The 21381-nt window shown below is 50.1% G+C and overlaps 1 protein-coding gene across 5 annotated transcripts in view; it reads right to left on the bottom strand.

Annotated features, from left to right (window-relative positions):
- SH3GL1 (SH3 domain containing GRB2 like 1, endophilin A2) overlaps positions 1 to 21381 on the bottom strand; it is a 62934-nt gene that overhangs the window by 10162 nt on the left and 31391 nt on the right. For all 5 annotated transcript variants that reach the window (XR_013229942.1, XM_077331977.1, XM_077331975.1 and 2 more), the window contains exons 3-8: positions 12546 to 12614; positions 11467 to 11539; positions 7517 to 7660; positions 6569 to 6702; positions 3463 to 3621; positions 869 to 972 (exon numbers count right to left, since the gene is read on the bottom strand). Coding sequence is in view for 4 of the 5 variants with exons in the window: in XM_077331977.1 (XP_077188092.1) it covers positions 869 to 972; positions 3463 to 3621; positions 6569 to 6702; positions 7517 to 7660; positions 11467 to 11539; positions 12546 to 12614 (683 nt within the window). In the remaining variant the exon portion in view is untranslated. The remainder of the gene's footprint in view (positions 1 to 868; positions 973 to 3462; positions 3622 to 6568; positions 6703 to 7516; positions 7661 to 11466; positions 11540 to 12545; positions 12615 to 21381) is intronic.

Here is a 21381-nt window from a genome sequence, read left to right as displayed (position 1 = left end):
GCAGATAAGTGCTTCATTTGTATTCAACTTCTTGGGCCTTGTTTCTATCTCTTTTGGCCAGTATCTCTGGTAAGGGGCCCCCACCTGGCGGAAGAGTGAAGTTTTGCAGGTGTCGTGGAACTCTGACACTTCCGTCAAAGTCTGAGCTTTGGCTGGCAGCATATTCCATGGGCCTGGGGCCAAGGCCTTGTGCACTTCTTGAGGGCCAGGGACCACCAACACATTCCTAATCAACAATGTTCTTTGGTGGGTATACAGGGAGAGGCAGCCCATCAGATAAGCAGGACCCAGACTGCATATGGCCTTGAAGGCTAAGACCAGAACCTTGAACTTGACCCGGAATTCAACCAGTAGCCAACGAAGCTGCTGGAGGACGGGTCAAATATGGATCCTCCACAGTCACCATGGGATTGGCTCAGCTGGCTTATGCATGCTTTGCTAAGCGATGATGATGATGATGTCATCCATTCAGTCGTGTCCGACTCTCGGTGATTCTATAGGAAAGTCTTCGCCATGCGCCCCTGTCTCTGGCTGCTTCTTTTAGTTGGCTCATGGTCATCCCTGTGTCGGCTTTGATCGTGTCGAGCCAGCAGATCCTTTGGCAGCAGATCCTTTTGCTGCTGACCACGCCGAGCATTAATGCCTTTTCTAGCGAGTTTGAGCGCATGATGTGTCCAAAGCAAGTGAGCTTTAGCCGTAATACCTCGCCTTCTAACGACATAGTTGGTTTGCTCCTCTCTAGAACTAACTTTGGCTGTCCATGGGATTCGCAGCATTCGTCTCCAACACCATAACTCGAAAGCATCTATTCTCTTACGTTTTATTGCTATGCCGAAAATCAAAGCAGCCCCCCCACACACACACTTGCCTGCGCTTGAGCTTATCCGTGAGCTCGTCCAGGATCTGCACTGCCTGCTTGTGGTAGACGAGCTGAGCTTCCACCAGGGCCGAGAGCTGGCTCACCTGCTCGATCTGCAAGAAAAAGTTAAAGCCAACAAGTTGGGTTAAAACCCCATCCAGTGTGGTGGGGGGCTGCACCAAGTGCAGGGCTAGCTCATACTCTTGAAAAACACTGGTTGTGTAAAAGTGATCTGTTCCCCAGTGCAGGTGTAGTCAACTTGTGGTCCTCCAGATGTTCATGAACTATAATTCCCATGAGCTCATGGGAATTGTAGTCCGTGGACATCTGGAGGACCACAGGTTGACCACCCCTGACCCAGTGGACTCCCATGGGCACTCTGGTTGCTTTCTTTCAGGAAGCAAAGAAAGATTCAACTTATTTCCTTAGGCTCTTGCTAACCAAATACTGCCACTTGTATAGTTTTACAATATACAGAGGTTATGTGGAGGTTTACAAAATTATGCATGGGATAGAGAGAAAGAAGAAACTTCCTCCCTTTTTCACAATGCAAAAACTCATGGGCCCGAGGGTGAAAGGAATGAGTAGTAGGGTAGGAACGGATACAAGCAAATAATTCTTCGCCCAAAGAGTGATGGGCACGTGGAATTCACTGCTACAGGAAGTGGTGGCAGCTACAGTATAGACAGCTTCAAGTGTGGACAGGTTCAACATCTGGAGCAGAGGTCCATAAGTGGCTATTTGGTGTTTGGAGCCAGTTTGGTGTAGTGGTTAGGAGTGCGGACTTGTAATCTGGCATGCCAGGTTCGATTCTGCGCTCCCCCACATGCAACCAGCTGGGTGACCTTGGGCTCGCCACGGCACTGATAAAATTGTTCTGACCGAGCAGTGATATCAGTGCTCTCTCAGCCTCACCTACCTCACAGGGTGTCTGTTGTGGGGAGAGGAATGGGAAGGCGACTGTAAGCCGCTTTGAGCCTCCTTCGGGTAGGGAAAAGCGGCATATAAGAACCAACTCTTCTTCTTCTTCTTCTATTAGCACAAGGTACAGAGGGAACAGTCTATCTAGGGCAGTGATATTCTGTATTGTTGGTGCTTGCGGGGGCGGGGGGGGGAGAATGGGAGGGCTTTAGGAGTTCTGGTCCTGTTGATGGACCTCCTGATGGCACCAGGGTCTTGGCCACTGTGTGGCATACAGTGTTGGACTGGGTGGGCCGCTGGCCTGATCCAATCTGGCTTCTCTTATGTTCTTATATTGCTTCTGTCCCATGACTGTGTTTAGCAACGGTTTGTTTTGATTTTTCAGTTTTTACTGCAAGTGCTTTGAATGCATTCGGGAAAACCGATACTGTCCGTCACCCCCAGACCCGTCGGCGCTGCAGGTCAGGACTATTTACAAACCGCTTCTCAAAACAGGCTCTGTAAAACAGCGAAGGAAGGAGCGAAAGCAGCCAGTAGTCTGCCTGCAAGGATGGCCCGGCTTCCTACCCGCTGTTAATCATACCTGCTGGTAATATGACTTCGCATTTTGACCTCCCACCTTTCCACTTTGTGAAAAAGACCCACAAAGAAGAGGCGGGTATTCAATTAAACAAGTCATGCGTGACCCACCGTGCACGTGCAAAACAGCAAACCATAATGATGATAATAACAATAAAAGCAGCAGCTCAAGCTGGGTAACAACATATACAAAGATTAAAAATTTAAAAACATGTTCAGGTTTTGAAAATCCCAAATTTTGCGGATTTGTAGGAATGCATCTCCCACTTCCTTCTCCCTCCCCCCCCCCCCCCGCAGTGGTGAGGCCAGGCTTCCATGGTGGGCGTTATTTTTGGCCTCGCCTGCAAGCCTGGCGGAACACCTCCATTTTGCAGGCCCTATGGAACTGATTTAGGTTCTGCAGGGCCCAAATCTCTTCTGGGAGCTCATTCTGCCAGGCCGAGAATTCATTCTGCCAACGTTGCCTCTTTCAGGCTGGGGACCTCCAGCAAACCTGGTTTTGAGGATCTCTGGGGGGATTATAAGGGAAAAAGCAGCCCTGCAGGTATGCTGGTCCCAGACCTGCCAAAGACAGTCCGAACTCTACAACCAGCAGTGCACAGAAGTTATCCAAGGACCCTGGAAGTTCTCATTCCATGAGGAGCAGCAACCTACATTCTCAAAGTAAGCAATGCAACATCCCTGCAAGGGAGGCCATTTTGATTGATCCCCTTCCCCCAATAATTGCAGATTTAGAGGTCCAAAGGACCACCTGGTGGCTTCACAGCTAAGGCCACCTGTGAACCAGGGACATTTCAGCTCACACAGTTATCCACTGGGGACATGTTTTCTTTCCGTAAGCTCAGACTGGCATGTGTGGCTCGTTCCCCATTTGACACTTTTGTGAAACCAATTATTTATGCTGCGTGGATAACTGGCCCCAACACAACCAGTGAACTTTACGGACCCAGGAGGGGTAGGATCTGAACCCAGGTCCTAAGCAAACAATCAAGCCACAACCCCACTCCTGTAACCTCAGCCGTCCCCCAACGAGCTTGCCCTATGTCCCAGCCGGAGGGGCAACCGTGGGGCATGGGGAGCACGGGCTCTGCGGGCATGCTCACGTCAGTCTCCAGGAGGTTGTGCATGCTCGTCTCTGCGATCTCCTTGGACTCCTCGAACTTTTCCAGGGCTTGCCGCAGTTCCTCATCAGGGATCTTCCCTTGGCGCTTCTTCTTGTAGTCGAAATCTAGGCGACGGCCCTCTAGCTTCTTCAGGTGGTGCTGGGGAGAAAGAGCGAAGGTCAGCAACAGCTGGAATACATGCGGGAGAACCGGAGCCCAAGGAAGATGATGGTGGGCCCTGAAACTCAGGACCAAAACTGTAATCTCCCCCCTCCCTCAATGTCTGTGGCCCTACAGGGGGCCTGTGCCCTCAATGCCTGGTATGTGGATTGGCACAGGCCACCTGTCAATGGCCAGGAGATCAGCAGGGGGGGGGGACCCTGCCAGTCTTGATTATAGAGATCAAAATGCAAAGCCCAGCGTTGGCTCTCTGAGGTGTGCAGGTGGCTAGGTGGGGTGTGCGTGGCAGGGGAATCCATCTGCATTCCAAACTCAAAACCCAACAGTGTTAGCATCTCTCTTTTTCTTTTTGGAATCTACTGCCAGTCAATTCGACAGAACAGCCCTCCCCCCACCCAGGTTCCGCCCCAGTGGTTCTCAGTTACCCTTGGGATGTTGTGGGGCGTAGTAGAAGAGTCTTATAAAGGGCTTACAAAGTCCTGGGAAGGGACCAGGCCCAAAGGGAAGTGGAGATTCTTCCCTTCACCCTAGATAAGATATTGGTGGGTTAAATGCCCTCTGAATGAGGGCTGTCGCTGATGCACGCGATCTGCACAGAGCTTCTGTTTTGCTTTTTCCTAAGCAAAGTACAGAGCCTCTTGTGGCGCAGAGTGGTAAGGCAGCCGTCTGAAAGCTTTGCCCATGAGGCTGGGAGTTCAATCCCAGCAGCCGGCTCAAGGCTGACTCAGCCTTCCATCCTTCCGAGGTCGGTAAAAGGAGTACCCAGCTTGCTGGGGGGTAAACGGTAATGACTGGGGAAGGCACTGGCAAACCACCCCGTATTGAGTCTGCCATGAAAACACTAGAGGGCGTCACCCCAAGGGCCAGACATGACTCGGTGCTTGCACAGGGGATACCTTTACCTTTAAGCAAAGTACTGGGGGGGGGGAGCAAAAGGGGGAGTCAAAGTTTATTTCTGGTCGTACTTCCACTTTTCCAACCGCAGGTGTGGCAACCAGTGCCCTGACCTGCAGAGGCATTTGGGGGCATGCACGGATCTGTGCCATCCCTGGCTACAGGAGTGACAATGCTTCCCTCAATGCTGAAGGAGCCCAGAAAACAGAACTGAGAAGAGGAGCCCTGAAATGCATCCGGGTCAGCAACTAGAAGCCCCCGGCCTACAATCAGCCCTGCCTCTCCGTCAACTGGACAACTGCAAGAATGGGGATACAGAACGTGCTGACTATGCTGAGAGAAGATGATCACCAGAGCAGCCCTCTGGCAAACCTACCTGCTGGCCAGGGATGTGGTTATTCAGAGAAAATGTTGCCTTATCATAGAATCAAGGTGTTGGAAGGGACCTCCAGGGTCATCTAGTCCACCCCCCTGCAGAATGCAGGAAATTCACAACGACCTTCCCACCCACTGGGACCCCAATTCCATGCCCAAATGATGACCCCCAGCCAACCAGAATTCCTGGCCAGTCTGGCCTGGAGGAAATTCACCTTCCAATCCCAAAATGGCAATTGGCAGTTCCCAGAGCACGCAGGGAAAGGCCACAAGAGCCAAGCTCAGACACAATCCATTCTGCACACCCACTCACAGTTCACAGAATCGGCATTTCTGTTGGCTCTCTAGCCTCTGTCTAAAAACTTCCAAAAAAGGAGAACCCACCACCTCCCTAGGAAGCTTGTTTCAAGGAGGAACTGCTCTGACTAGAGGAAGGGTTTCCTGTGTTACCCAGCAAGCAACCTGAAGGGGCCTGGTGCCACCACAGGACCATGCTGCTGTCCCTCACTCATCGAAGCTGATACCCTCTAAGTCTCTAAACCAGGAATCCTCAACCTTTTAGAACACTCAGGCCCCTTTGGATACAGCGTAGTGAGCAGATGCATGAAACGGCTGCCACAGGAGGTGGCGCCAGCTGCAAAATAGTTGCTCCAACTTACATGCAGTCACACAGCGAACTGTGGTGCTGTGGTGGTAGCTGATATCATCCAAAGCTTTTGAAAAATCTGCACGGCCAATCAAACAGAGTTGGAAGGACCTGTACAGGCCATCTAGTCTGACTCCCTGTTCAATGCAGGATCAGCCTGAAGCAGGGGTGGCCATACAGTGGCCATTCCCATGAGCCTATGCCAGCTTGAAGGACTTGAGTCATTTCTACGGTGCGCAAACAAAAGAATATGCTGAATCCTGATTTGAGGTGATGTTAGCTATTATGTAGTTCAGCAGTGGGATGGGCTGCCTAAGGAAGTGGTGAGCTCCTCCTCACTGGCAGTTTTCAAGCAGCGGGTGGACAGATCCTTATCCTGGATGCTTTAGGCTGATCCTACATTGAGCAGGGGTAGGGCTGGATGGCCTGTAGGATCCCATCCAACTCTATGGTTTTATTATTATGTTCTATATAGGTCTTGTAGAGAGGGGCTCTCTGAACAGGTGAGCTGTTTGTGCTTAACTTTGTGCTTTCTGGAGCGAACCTTGATGAAATCATTCTTGGTTTTTTTCAGATGGACATCTGGAGAGCCACGGTTTGGCCATCCCTGTCCCTGAGAAGTCTCTGTCCAGCTGCTTTCCGTCTAGCCCCTGCTACAGAGCTCACCTCTTCCTTAGGCAGCTGATCTCACTGCTGAACGACTCAGACTGTGGATTCTCCCCTCCGCCCCTGATTATCTAACCCAGGGGTAGTCAAACTGCGGCCCTCCAGATGTCCATGGACTACAATTCCCATGAGCCCCTGCCAGCAAATTCTGGCAGGGGCTCATGGAAATTGTAGTCCATGGACATCTGGAGGGCCGCAGTTTGACTACCCCTGATCTAACCACTACCATTCTACATGTAGTTTAAAGCCTTACTGTAGGTCCTCTCCAACAGGAACAGGAATCTGGCTAGGAGAAAAGCCACAGGCACCAGAAAAGATGCAGATGGGGCACCAAGCCAACGTTACCTGGATCTCTTTCAAGTCCTTATCGCACAAGTTCTGAAGGGGGTCAATGAAGTTCTGCTTGACTTCAATGTCCAGGGAGTCCTTCACTTCGGCCAGGCGCTTCATGGACTCTCCAGCATCAAGCAATGCGTCACCTTCATGGGCAGGGGGTGGGAGGAGAAGGAAGAGGCGGAAAGAAGAAACCGAGTGCGGGTTAAACCCAAAGCCCATCTTCATACGAAAAAAAACCTCAGACAACCTTGGCCAGCTCAGACCGAAGGGTCATTTCCAACAAGAGTCAACCAGAAATAAGCGTAGCATAAAGAGAAGAGCCTTCCCTTGCTCGTCCTTCAGAAACTGGCTTTCAGGAGTTGACTGCCCCTGAACAGCTCCCCATGGCCCCTTCAGCTAATGGCTAACCGTGTCGCTAGCATCCTCCATGAGAACCAAGTTTCCCTCTGCAAGAATCTACTGCAGCCTGCTTCACCATTTTGACTGTGGAGGATGCCCTGAAGCAGTTCCTACCTCCTCCTAGATCAGCCTTTCCCAATCATTTGAGAGTGGAGGAGCCCCTGGAATAGTGTTCAGGCTTCAAGGAACCCTGGAAGTGGTGTTATGCCCCTTCCGAAAAGTGGGTGCAGAAGGAAATGTGGGAGCCAGCCAATCAACTGATTGATCATTTGCCGTTTTTCCATTGTGGAGAAAGAGTCCGGGCCTGTGGAGCAACAGGGGAAGGAGTGATGTCTACTGATGTCACCGGCCATCCGAACTTCTGAGAAAGGCCGCGTAACCCCTGGGGAGCTCCTGCATAATCTCAGGGTTAGCTGGAACCCTAGTTGGGAATCTCTGATCTATCAGGATTATCCTCGGCCAGGACAGAACATAGTGGGTTTTATGTGGTACATACCAAACACGCTGAGAAAACAATAGAAGGACAGAACTCAACCGCTCCTTGAGAGGTGTGCTCACCAAAATTCGACTCGTCCCCCAGCTCCTTGCCGTAACGGATCATGGACTCGCCAAGGAGGCCTTCTGACTGCGGGTAGCCCGGGTTCTTCACCTGTCCCCGGATCTTGGAGACCGTGTTCAACATCGTCAGCTTGGCTCGGGACGCTGGTAGGAAAAGAAACAGGCCTGCATTTGAGTTTCCGCCTCACCTCCTTGCTCAGGGTGGAACAAGTCCCGGTCCTTAGATTTAAAAGACAGCCGTGCTTACCCAGAACGCCCCATTTGTCTTAGCTGCCTAGAAATGTCCCATGCACTTTATTAAAAAAAGAGAGCGGGAATGAGAACGCTTCCCCCTCCCCCTGAAAGGAGGCAGAAAATAGTTCAGTATGAAGGCAGCCAGGAAAAAAAAAAAAAAAAAGGATCTACACATTTCCCAACTTCTTGTCTGGCTGCTATTTAAACTTCGCAGCGCGCTTTTCAGGAATGCCGACAACCAGCAAGCGGAAAATGGGCTGCTTCCAAGAAAAATGGGAAAATACGCAAATGGCCTTGCCAGGCCAGCTCAGGGCAAAAGGTCCCTTTGGCCCAGTGCTCTGCCTCTGAAAGCAGAAGCCGAGATGCGGCACAAGTTGGGAGGCCAACCTCCAGGTGACATTTCGAACATCTCCCACTATTTCTACTGATCACCAGGAGAGAGGTCAGTCCCCCTGCAGAAAATGGCTGTTCTGGAAGAAGAAGAAGAAGGAGAAGGAGAAGGAGAAGGAGAAGGAGAAGGAGAAGGAGAAGGAGGAGAAGGAGAAGAAGAAGAAGAAGAAGAAGAAGAAGAAGAAGAAGAAGAAGAAGAAGAAGAAGAAGAAGAAGAAGAAGAAGAAGAAGAAGAAGAGTTGGTTCTTACATGCAGCTTTTCCCTACCCGAAGGAGTCTCAAAGTGGCTTACAGTCGCCTTCCCTTTCCTCTCCCCACAACAGACACCCTGTGAGGTGGGTGAGGCTGAGAGAGCCCTGATATTACTGCTCGGTCAGAACAGCTTTATCAGTGCTGTGGTGAGCACAAGGTCACCCAGCTGGCTGCAGGTGGGGGAGTGCAGAATCGAACCTGGCATGCCAGATTAGAAGTCCTCACTCCTAATCACTACACCAAACTGGCTCTCTATGGCGTTATACCTCTGAGGTCCCTCCCCAAAGCCCAACACTCTGTTCCAGGCTCTGTGTAGATCCTACTGTGAACTACTAATTTTGCGTCACTTTTTAAAAAGTTTTAACCCTATTTTCCTGTTTGCTTTTCTTTTCCTGTGAGTTGCAGCTTGTGATCCTATTTCGGAAGCGTTCCTTTTTTAAATAATGGGGCAAAAATTTCCCTGTGCTTTGTTTTGCTCATCTTGTGAGACTTTCACCTTCCACTGAAGATCCCCCCCACATATCCACTCCTCCGCTTTGCTCATCTCGTGCGAAAAACCCGACTTCCGCCTCCCACTGAAGATCCTTCCCAGGTCTCATCTCCGCCTCTTTGCTCCTCTTGTGCAAAATACCCAACTTCCGCCCCCCACTGAAGATCCTTCCCAGGTCTCCTCTCCTCCGCTTTGCTCCTCTCGCGCGAAATACCCGACTTCCGCCTCCCACTGAAGATCCTTCCCAGGTCTCCTCTCCTCTGCTTTGCTCCTCTCGTGCGAAATACCCGACTTCCGCCTCCCACTGATGATCCTTCCCAGGTATCCTCTCCTTTGCTTTGCTCCTCTCGTGCAAAATACCCGACTTCCGCCTCCCACTGAAGATCCTTCCAAGGTCTCCTCTCCTTCGCTTTGCTCCTCTCGTGCAAAATACCCGACTTCCGCCTCCCACTGATGATCCATCCCAGGTCTCCTCTCCTCCGCTTTGCTCCTCTCGTGCAAAATACCCGACTTCCGCCTCCCACTGATGATCCTTCCAAGGTCTCCTCTCCTTCGCTTTGCTCCTCTCGTGCAAAATACCCGACTTCCGCCTCCCACTGATGATCCTTCCCAGGTATCCTCTCCGCCTCTTTGCTCCTCTCCTGCAAAATACCCGACTTCCGCCTCCCACTGAAGATCCTTCCCAGTTCTCCTCTCCGCCTCTTTGCTCTTCTCGTGCAAAATACCCGACTTCCGCCTCCCACTGAAGATCCTTCTCAGGCCTCCTCTCCTTCGCTTTGCTCCTCTCGTGCGAAATACCCGACTTCCGCTTCCCACTGATGATCCTTCCCAGGTATCCTCTCCTTTGCTTTGCTCCTCTCGTGCAAAATACCCGACTTCCGCCTCCCACTGAAGATCCTTCCAAGGTCTCCTCTCCTTCGCTTTGCTCCTCTCGTGCAAAATACCCGACTTCCGCTTCCCACTGATGATCCTTCCCAGGTCTCCTCTCCTTTGCTTTGCTCCTCTCGTGCAAAATACCCGACTTCCGCCTCCCACTGAAGATCCTTCCAAGGTCTCCTCTCCTTCGCTTTGCTCCTCTCGTGCAAAATACCTGACTTCCGCCTCCCACTGATGATCCTTCCCAGGTCTCCTCTCCTCCGCTTTGCTCCTCTCGTGCAAAATACCCGACTTCCGCCTCCCACTGATGATCCTTCCCAGGTATCCTCTCCGCCTCTTTGCTCCTCTCGTGCGAAATACCCGACTTCCGCCTCCCACTGAAGATCCTTCCTAGGTCTCCTCTCCTTCGCTTTGCTCCTCTCGTGCAAAATACCCGACTTCCGCCTCCCACTGAAGATCCTTCTCAGGCCTCCTCTCCTCCGCTTTGCTCCTTTCGTGCAAAATACCCGACTTCCGCCTCCCACTGAAGATCCTTCCCAGGTCTCCTCTCCTCCGCTTTGCTCCTCTCGCGCAAAATATACCTCCCAAGTGACTCCGGAGCCTCATCCTCAGATTTCACCCAGTACCTCAGAATCACTAAGACGCTTACAGCCTTGGCTCTCCGTACCATGTGAGCATCTTTCACCTTAATTACAGTATTTGCTGGCGTATAAGACTTTCCCCCCCTGAAAAACATGCCTCCAAGTGGGGGGGTTGTCCTATAAGCCGGGTGCACTTCAGTTGGGATAGACAGAGCTGCCCATAGTGGCCCATAGTACTGTAATGTAATGTAACAAACTCTATATTTTGAGTGGAAATGTTGGGGGGTCGTCTTATACGCCGGCAAATACGGTACAGTATATTTCAAAAAAGAGACAAGGTACCTTGAGAGTGAATACACTGAATATATTAATTCCACTTTGTGGAGGACTCATTATTGCCACTGAGGAAAGAACTGAAAAATTATCTAGACACCGTTTTGGCTGAGTCCAGGTGGAAATTATAATAAAGAGAACAGAGACTCTTATAATTTGAATGTTACTTGATTAAACCATTAGACGGATTCTTTTTTCCCCCTCTTGTTGTATTTTTGGGATCGTCCACTTTTTTCTTGCAGTTGCTTGAAGACTGTCAGTGAGGGGGAGCTCCCCACCTCCTTAGGCAGCCCATTCCTCTGCTGAACTAGATTCAGAGAATCCTAGAGTGGGAAGGGGCCACACAGGCCATCTAGTCCCACCCCCTGCTCAGTGAAGGATCAGCCTCAAGCATCCAGGATCAGTCTTTGTCCAGCTGCTGCTTGATGAGTGCCAGTGAGGGGGAGCTCCCCACCTCCTGAGGCAGCCCATTCCCCTGCTGAACTAGACTCATAGAATCTTAGAGTGGGAAGAGGCCACACAGGCCATCTAGTCCCACCTCCTGTTCAATGCAGGATCAGCCTCAAGCATCCCGGATAAGGATCTGTCCTGCTGCTGCTCAGAGACAGCCAATGAGGGGGAGCTCCCCACCTCCTGAGGCAGCTCATTTCACTGCTGAACTAGACTCACTGAATCCTAGAGCTGGCTCTCCTCTGCACCCTCTCCATTTTGTCCACCTCCTTTTTTATTCAGAAGAATTCACCCCTCCTCCTGTGTGCCCTTGTCTACTGACTGGGGCACAGCACAGCACTTACCCGGATTGGGCTGGAGGTATTCCGTCGTCCTGGCCAAGACTTCTGTGACAGCTTTGCTGGTAAGGTCCACTTTCTGTAGAAATGGAGACCAAAACAAGAATCGCAGTGAAGAGGTGCATAATGTCTCATCTTTGTGCATCTCACTTGGGGGATGGCTTTTGGGGGCTTTTCAAGTTGTAAAAAAAAAGACATGGTGGGAAGCATGGTAGAAGGCTATAAAATAATGGCTGAGGTGACGGCAACTTTGAGAGAATTTTCCCTCTCTCTCCCAGAATTCTGTGGGTGTGCCCTGCTCCCAGATATGCTCTGCCCTGTCCACAGCTGTTTTGGAAGGTCATTACAAGAAAGTTCCTCTCCCACAGAGACCATGACCTTGTAACAGTGGACAGGTAGAAACCCAAGAACATTTCTTCCTATATTGCCCGTTTTATAGTATGATTTGAGGGAAATTATTCCAACCTATTCCAGATAGATATTCAGGCCTGCCGTTAAGGGAAAAGATAAAGCAGCTGCTAAGTGACGGAGGAACCATACAACTGTTTACATTGCTAACTTTTGTGCCGCTGCCATTAAGATATGCAGCAGGGTAAATAAGTATTCTTATTTCATACAGGTTTTAGACTGCCCAGTGATATTCGTAGCATCAAATTTCTAGTCTCCAGGGCTGCATCTTCTCCCTCGCTCAACCCAGAATAAAATCAGAGTGGTATTTTGAATCCGATGGAAGTTTAAATCTTTTTTTAAATCTTTTAAAAAATTCTAACATGTTTAACTTTAAACAGATTTGAAGCACAGTTTGGCCACCCCTGCATACTGCCTCTGCCTCACTGAATGCCAGCTGTGGGTTGGTGATGCTGGGGCAGAGCGAAGGGAAGCTTTGGTCCCTGTGACTGCTTGTGGGTCTTCCGGGGGCATCCGACTGATTTCTGTGGGAAAGTGGACGCTGGACCAGAAAGTTCTTTGGTCTGCTCCAGCAGTGGCCTTACGTTGTCCTAACAGGAACCACTCTCAACCAGGCACAGTTGCTGAGGGACTGGTGAAGCCGACGCACACTCTCTTGGACGTTTTCCGGAACTCACCTTTTCCATCTCTTTGAAGTCATCGTCTAGCTTGGTTCCCTCGGCACCTCCAACCTTCTCACTTACCAGCTGTAGGGGGGAAAAAAGAGGAGGAAAAGTTTGGCAAAAGGAAACTCAAACATCCACCTTCAGTGGACATCCCTGAATTCAGAAACTCCTGTATCCACTGCCTGAAGCTTTGAGAGTTAGATCAACTTAGGGACCAAGGCTCCTCACAAAGGGAACTCTGGTTCTTGAAAGCTCTAAAGCAGGGGTAGTCAAACGGCGGCCCTCCAGATGTCTATGGACTACAATTCCCATGAGCCCCTGCGTCACCTTTTGACTACTTTTGACTTTTTGACTACCCCTGCTCTAAAGTGTCCTGGAGTCAAATCTAACAATTCTACTGTGAACCAACATTTATTTATTAGTTTTAAATACCGCCCATTCCTGCAAGCAGCCTGGGGGTGGTTTGTGACAGACGCTTCACACATCATATTATAAAATCCCAGTTAAAATATTATTCAAACTCTGTCGTGCTTCATTGTTCCTACACATTAGTCAAGCTGCCTCCTAGTCCACTTTACGGACAATATACAATATTCAAGCCACCAATTTTCTATTCCCAAATTTCTGGCTTTCCCCCCCCTAATTACATGCAATTACCATTCTAGCCACTACCAACGTGAAACTTGTTAAAGAGTTGTAATTCTGACACGTATTCCGTTTTTCAGACAGATTAAGATGAGCAAAAGCAGCGGAGGGGATTAATTTTTCCTCTGTTATATCTTGAATTTCACTGAATATATTACTCCAGAATCTCTTAACACTAGGGCCTTCCCACCACATGTGATGCCATGCACACTCTAAACACGTGACTCCAGGAGGTGTGGCGTGGGCGTGGCCAGCTGGCATGACTTTGGGGGTTACTCGAAGCCTGAAGAATACTTCAGGGGTTCCTCCACGGCCACAGGTTGAAAAAGGCTGCCTTATGATTTTCAAGGCAAGAGATGAACAGAACAGGTTCCCATTACTGCCTCTGCATAATAGCCCTGGTCTGCCTTGGGGATCTCCCACCCAAGAAAGACCCAAGGCTGACCGAGCTGAGCTTCTGAGATCTGACAAAGGCAGGCTAGCTTGGGCCATTCAAGTGAGAGCAGAATCTGACTGAAAAGGAATTGAACTGGATCATTTTTGCACTGTCTTACAGCAGTAAGGATCTCGAAGGGAAGAACAGCCACACATTCCCAATTTTCAAGCTATGTGCTGCAGAAGAAATCCCATATCTTTCACTTAACCCTTTAGTTCCCTGGACTTTTCGTTCCGTATCATGCTGTGAAGTCAGAGCTGCAGCTCCCCCAAACAGAGAAAGAAGTGTGCCTCTAGCCCAGCCTTTCTCAACTTTTATACTGTTGAGAAACCCCTGAAACATTCTTCAGGCTTCAAGAAACCCCAGAAGTGGCTCAATCATGCAGAATATGGTTGGGAACCAGAGCTGTGGACACGCCCACCCGGGCCCCCGCCCCTTCCCCCCCCCACTCCAGGCCCATCACTGACCATTTTGGGAGGGGTGGGTAGGTCGACATGACCATATGCAGTCACATTAATTAACTCCCACCCATATGGGAAACCCTTCCAGGGATGTCACAAAACCCTGGCTGATGCAACCTGCCTTTATGAGTACTAATAACGATAAGTGAGCTTGTTATTACACACCCACTGTTTCTGTCTCGCCTGACTGACTTCCTCACCCATCCTTCCTACGCAATGGGCAAAATTATGCAAGCTGGAAGGCTGCAAATCAAGCCTGGGTTACAGAATCCGGCCTTCTCTCAGTGCAGAATGTAGCTTTCCTTGGCCTCCTGTTGCATCTCCCCCCCCCACCCCCACCCCCACAAACACCAGGTTCCTGCACGTTCTTTCCCTGCCTACTCACAAGCCACCCCTCGGCCTACGCATACCGTGGACATATACTGCCAGATGGCTCTGAGGGCAGCTGGTAATGGCACTACCAATGCCAGCTGGAGCCACTTTGCACGTGCCCTTATCCAGCAGTACCACACAGCTGGGATTTTGGATGACAAAACACCTGCTGGGTGGCAAGGGAAGGATATTAAATGTGGGTCTTGGCCAGGGGGGCTCCCCGTTCTAATGCCGTCTTCACTCACAACGGTAGCATCAAATTTCTAGTCTCCAGGGCTGCGTCTTCTCCCTCGCTCGACCGAGAATAAAATCAGAGTCCAAGAGAACCTTTAAGACCAGCAAAGATTTATTCAAGGTGTGAGCTTTCGAGTGCAAGCACTCTTCCTCAGACTTAAAGGTCTTAAAGGTGCTACTGGACTCTGATTTGATTGTGCTACTTCAAACTAACACGGCTACTCATCGGCCCAGAATCACTTCCTTTGCTGGTGGGTCTAACCTTCCTAATGCCGTGACCCTTTAATACATTTCCTCATGTTGTGGTGACCCCCAACCATAAAATTATGCAAATGTTCTTGTGCTGAAATTAAACCAAAACTGACCAATGGTGTGAAGATCCATTCTTCATGATTGTATATAAACTAGTAAATAAGCCCACTGCAGTCAAAATGCAGCGGGCACTAGCAGGGCGCGCCATGAGGGCGGCGGGGCTGTGCGGCCCTGCTCGGCAAGAGCGGGGTCGTCCAGTGGGCCTGGTGCCTACCTGGCGTGTTGCCGTCACAGGAGCTGGGTGGCTGTTGATCCGTGGGGCAGGGCACAGCTGGCGGCGGCGGTCCCAAAGCTTCCAGTGGTGGCGGCTTCTGGCTGGCTGCGCCAGGGGAGGCAATGTGCTGGCGGCAGCGGCAGGCGCTTCGCGCCTCCCGACGCATCAGGCCGGCGGCAAAGGAGCAACTGCAAGGCGCGCTCTGCGCGCCTCGCAATTGCTTGGGGCTGGAAATCAGAGGGACCAATTGGCAGGCGCTTAGCACCTGCCAATTGGTCCCTCCGATTGTCTGTCTGGAGGAAGGGTCCAATCCAGACCCTTCCTCATCCCGGACACATCCCGCCCCTAAAGCCCTTACTGTTTTATTTGAAGCACAGTTTGGCCACCTCTGCAGTTTGGCCACCCCGGGAGTCGCGGGCAGTGTTAAGATTATTTTCCCCCCCCCCCGGGGTTTCTCAGTTCAGTTCTGCCTCTTGTCCCACCATGATGTTCTCGCTCTTTTCTGCTCAGACAGACGAACGCTCTATCTCAATCGACCCCGCAAACCTGTTGTGTGGATGGCCCCCCCCCCCAGGCCAAGCTGCTTGCTCTGCCACGACCCCTGTGAAAGGGCTGTTCGACCCACAGGTGCCCTAAGTCTTCCCTATTTTCGTCGCCCCTCATGCAAATTTAGACACGGTCGAGCTGTGTTCAATAGCGTTATCTGACAGCATGATTTTGAACATCTCAGAATTAAGCCTAATTTGTAGGAAAGATGAAGTAAGTTCTCTTCTAATATGATCATACAGGAGGCATTCAAGCAAAACATGTTCTGATGTTTCAATACTCCCATCTTCAAAGATACATAATCCGTTGTGCACAGGTCTTTTTAGAAAGAAGCCTTCTCTAAAAGCAAATGGAAGCCTATTATAACAAAATAGCATAAATGTTCTTATGTGTTCGGGGATGATTAAACGAGATAAGGTAATAGCCTCATTAGGTGAAGGCAGTAAAAAAGTGGGCTATTTTATTGAGGTCGTGTTTGGCACTGAGCCGATTTAGGGTCTACTGGTTTTGCGGAAAAGCTATCTGCAGCCTGCTTATCACAGAATCATAGAATAAGAGAGTTGGAAGGGACCTCATGGGTCATCTAGTCCTACCCCCTGCACTATGCAGGACACTCACAACCCTTAAACTGCCTCCCACACAAATCTTGCATAAAACTATTCTGCATGTGACAGTGGGCACTGAACAAATGACAGATCCTGTTCAGCCCTTACAAAGCAAGGGAAAAAGGTCAGATCTATAATAGGATCAAAGCTGGCACAGGGATGGGATCAGAAAGGAAACACAGGAGTCGGAAGAAGAAGAAGAAGAAGAAAAAGAAGAAGAAGAAGAAGAAGAGTTGGTTCTTATATGCCGCTTTTCTCTACCCGAAGGAGACTCAAAGCGGTTTACAGTCACCTTCCCTTTCCTCTCCCCACAACAGACGTCCTGTGAGGTGGGTGAGGCTGAGAGACCCCTAAGATTACTGAAGAAGAAGAGGTTCTTCTATGCCGCTTTTCTCTACCCGAAGGAGGCTCAAAGCGGCTTACGATCACCTTTTCTTTCCTGTCCCCACAACAGACACTCTCCATGGAGCAAACTCCCCCATTTCCTAAAAGAACAGGCATCTTCTGGCAGTGCCCCGTGCCCGATACGTGGATATGAAGGACTGACCAGATTTCAGCCGGAGGTGCCGATGGGCTCTCCTCTATTGGGCAGCCTTGCCGTATGTCTGGCTGAGCCCAGCGCTAATGCTGAGCTGTTTTTTAACACACTGGCGCTCGCCACTTTTGGAGAATACCCCCCACCCCCAAAGGCCATGCTACTGACAGCCTCGTCTCTCCCCTGAGTCCTTTCCAACATAGCTGAATGGGGGGGGGGACTTCACAAATAAGGCATTTTAGTACGCGTTGAGATCCAGCTCCAGGAGGCTGGGGGCTCGGTGGTGGCGGCAGCGGCTGCAGAGCCTCCCCTCCCCCAAACCTGAAGCCGGTCCAAGTGTGTCAAGGGGGAACTCCCACAGCCTCGCATTCCACCCTGCGTGCGGGATTTGGCCGGTTTGCTGCTGGAGCGCTGGCCCGGATCCTAGCGCAGCACGTCTCTCAATGGTTGAGGCAGAGGACGCTTTCGGACTCGGCTTTTGCCCTGGGTGCGTGCCAACGCCTGATTTCAGTGATTGAAGGAGGCCCTGATGTTGGTTAAGACCCCCGTTGCCCCCCCCTTACACCAAGAAGGCCTGCGCTGCTGCTGCATTCCTAGACAACGGGAGGGGTTGTAAATGCACACAAGATGTTTTGAGCAAAACCCAAAGGCTAAATCAGGGGGAGTCAAACTGCGGCCCTCCAGATGTCCATGGACTACAATTCCAGGGGCTCATGGGAATTGTAGTCCATGGACATCTGGAGGGCTGCAGTTTGACTCCCCCTGGACTAAATCTTTCACCTTTAAGGAAGTGGAACCAAACTGTCCAAGGAGAGGAGGGAAATGTGAGTGTAGAAAGTGACAAAAATTTGGTTTCTGGATTTTTATCTCATTACGGATGCTAACTGTCTGCCCTCAAGCATTTCCCTTCTGCTCTAATCAAGCAGATAAGAATATGTATTGTAGCTTTGCATTCTGACTGGGATAGAGGACCCCCCCCCCCCCCGAAGCATACGACAAAAAAAAAAAAAGCCCAGGCTTTTTCAACTATTTTACTATTGAGAACCCCCTGAAACATTCTTCGGCCTTTGAGAAAGCCCAGAAGAGGCATGATCATCATGCAGAATATGGCTGGGAAGCACAGCTTTGTTCGTGCCCACCTGGAGTTCGTCCCCTTCCCACCTTCTCCAGGCCCACCTTTGGCCATTTTAACAGGGGGGGAAGAGAGGGCCGTCATAACCATATATGGTCCTATCACCCTAAAACTGTTTAACCAATTAAAATATACATTAAAAATTCATCCAGTCCCACCTATTAGGGAAACCATTTCAGGGCAGTTCACAAAACCCCGCTTGAGAAAGCCGGGCTTAGCCTCCCGAAAGCTTATGCTCTGAAAATCTCGCTGGGCCGAAATCTGATTGTACTACATCCTGAGAGATTCAGGTGGCACGGAACGACACAACAAAGTGTGAGTCTGGTGACACCCTTAAGACCATAAAGTTTAATTCTGGTTAGAAGTTTTCGTGTGATTGCTCACTTGCATGGTATCTGATGAAGCGTGTGCATGCACATGAAAGCTTATACCCAAAATTAAACTCAGTTGGTTTTAAAGGGGCTACTGTAGCACAGTATGTATTCTTCAACCTTAATTAGGTCATTTGCCCTGTGGTGTTTTATCCCCCCTTCCCCTTAACTATAAATTACAATCTATACTTGATGGGGTTGGGGTCCTGTTTCCCCAGCCACCAAATAGATGGAGAAGTGAACATATATAATGAAATTAACAGAGTACTTTTAATAGCCTTAATATTATCTCCCTGCTTTCCTTGTTATAGTTCTACTCTAGAACTGCCAAAGGAAAAATACTCAGTGAAGTACACATTTGCCACCTCTTCTGTAGTGTTGTCCCACTCAATCGAACTCCCAATTGCCACCCCTATAATTGCCATCTCTCTCTCTCTCTCTCTCTCTCTCTCTCTCTCACACACACACACACACACACACACACACACATGTTTGAGACAGGGTTACATTCTAACTCAGACATCTCATGTTTAGTTTGCTAATGGAGAACACCATTTTTGCCAACAGGACCTGAGCTACGAGGTAATCTCAGGATTACCAAAGCAAATAATCAATATATTTTTAAGAGTCAGGAAATAAATATAACACCGCTGCAGAGCAATTACCTAGGAGACTGATTCCCAATCAAGGTTCTGGGGAAACCTAGGGTTATCCAAAAGCTCCCCAGAGATTATGCGGCCTTTCCCAGAAATTTGGACTGCCGCTAACATCACTAGACGTCATTTGAACCCCCTTCCCCTGTTGCTCTACAGCAGGGGTAGTCAAACTGCGGCCCTCCAGATGTCCATAGACTGCCAGGGGGAATTCTTGGGAATTGTAGTCCATGGACATCTGGAGGGCCGCAGTTTGACTACCCCTGCTCTACAGGCCCAGTCTCCCCCTCTACAATGGAACAGGTCAATGATGGATTGATTGATTGGCTGGCTCCCGTATCTTCCTTCTGCACTCACTTCCGTGAGCCGGAACAATATTCCAGGGGCTCTCAAAAGACTAAAAAAGGCTGATCTAGGAGGAAGTACGAGCTATGATACCCAAGATAATCCGAACAGTTAAGCCGTTGGTAAACAAGAGTTATCTGGACGTCTTGGAGGCAGCTTGAGGTGGCTGGGAAAGGTAATTAAGGGTTTACAGCACAGAGATTTTGTTGGGTCATTCCTCAGGTGTCTGCCCCCAAATCCACATGCTACGGGTCTTTGATGACACAGATCAGGGGTAGTCAAATTGCGGCCCTCTAGATGTCCATGGACTACAATTCCCAGAAGCCCCTGCCAGCATTCGCTGGCAGGGGCTTCTGGGAATTGTGGTCCATGGACATCTGGAGAGCCGCCCTTTGACTACCCCTGGCACAGATATATATATGAAATTAACTCCCACCCATTCAGGAAACCCTTCCAAGGCCATCAAGAAACCCCAGGGTATCACGAACCCCTCATTGAGAAGCCCTGCTGTAGACTAAGTCGCCGTATATGGGGTCAGACCACTGGCCCATCCACCCAGGATAGCCTGCTCTGACCCCTGGCAGTTCTCCAAGGTCACTGGGCAGGACTCCAACCCCAGTAAATAAGACCCTCTGTTAAAGTGGAATCACTGAGCAGCCCAGCCCTTGACCGTGGAGGAACCCCTGAGATATTTTTCAAGCTTCAAGGAACCCTGAAATTGGGGTCATGTCCCTTCAGAAAAATGGGCTGATACGATGCTGAAGCCAGAGAAATACGATGCTGAAGCCAGCCAAGTGATTGATCATTTACCATTTCCAGAGACTAGGCCTGTAGAGCAACAGGGGAAGTCAATGGCCACCCAAACCTCTGGTAAAGATGCGTGACCCCTGGGGAGTTCTTGAGAACTCCCAGAGTTCCCCAGAACCCTGGCTGGGAATCCCTGGAGTAGATTATAGCCACACCACCCTGGACATACAGAATCATGTCCAAAGAGGAATCGCTGAGGTTTCAAACATGAGATCACACAATGTGTATATAAGCATGGAGGAATGTGTGCGTAACCACAGAGGGATGTCGAAGAATGGCTCCTGCCCAAAGCCTCCCTCGTTTGGGATTCTAGTCGGGGGCCCAAATTGCAGGAAATTATTAATTGTAATAAATCATAACGGGTTAAATCTTTCTTCATCTGTGTCTTCGTTTTAATGTCGTTACCCGCCCTGAATGTTGGACGGGTGGCATATAAATAAACTACTCCTACTCCTACTTGTTGTGGTGGTTGTTATTCTCACAGTCCTGAGCAGGAAGCCCAACATTTGCTGAAATGGTGACAAAGAGAATTATGCTGCTAACCCAAACCTGCTTTAGGGGAGGTTCCGGAGTGCCTCCCGGAGGGATCCCCTGCGGTGACTAACACACATTAATAACTCCATTTACACGCAAGGTTTCTTCCCAGTGGGGACCCAAAGCAACCTGTGCTTCCTCTTCTCCATTGTAACCTTATTAAAAGCCTTGCAAGGGAGGTTAGGCTGAGAGTGTGCAACTGGCCGAGCCGAGACAGCGAGCTGCCCCCTCCCCGGGAAACCCAATGGGTTCTAGCAATCCTATTGCCATCAGGACAACAGTTTGGGCTTGCTTCACACTTCCTCTCAAACCTGGCCTCCCGTTTTCCAGTGAAGCAACGTCAGCGGTTCATCAGACCAGCCGACAGCGGAAGTTAGGCCATGTTGCTTAACTGGAAAGCGGGGGGGAGAGGAAGTCCTCGGGGAGGGGGAGCATTTCCACTGCTATCCAGCAATCCCTCGCAAATTCACAAACCACGTTCCGGTATCGAACATTCAACTCATGCAGCCTTTCTCAACTTTTTTTAACCACTGAGAAGCCCCTAGAACCTTCTTCAGGCTTCGAGAAACCCCAGAAGTGGTGCAATGGTGCAGAATACGGTTGGGAAGCTAAGTTGTGTGCATGCCCACCTCCCTATCACTGGCCG

This window comes from Paroedura picta, chromosome 4 (genome assembly GCF_049243985.1).
Source record: "Paroedura picta isolate Pp20150507F chromosome 4, Ppicta_v3.0, whole genome shotgun sequence".
NCBI lineage: Eukaryota > Metazoa > Chordata > Lepidosauria > Squamata > Gekkonidae > Paroedura > Paroedura picta.
The sequence above is the reverse complement of the archived record's forward strand: the minus strand, read 5'-3'. Positions and strand labels throughout refer to the sequence as shown.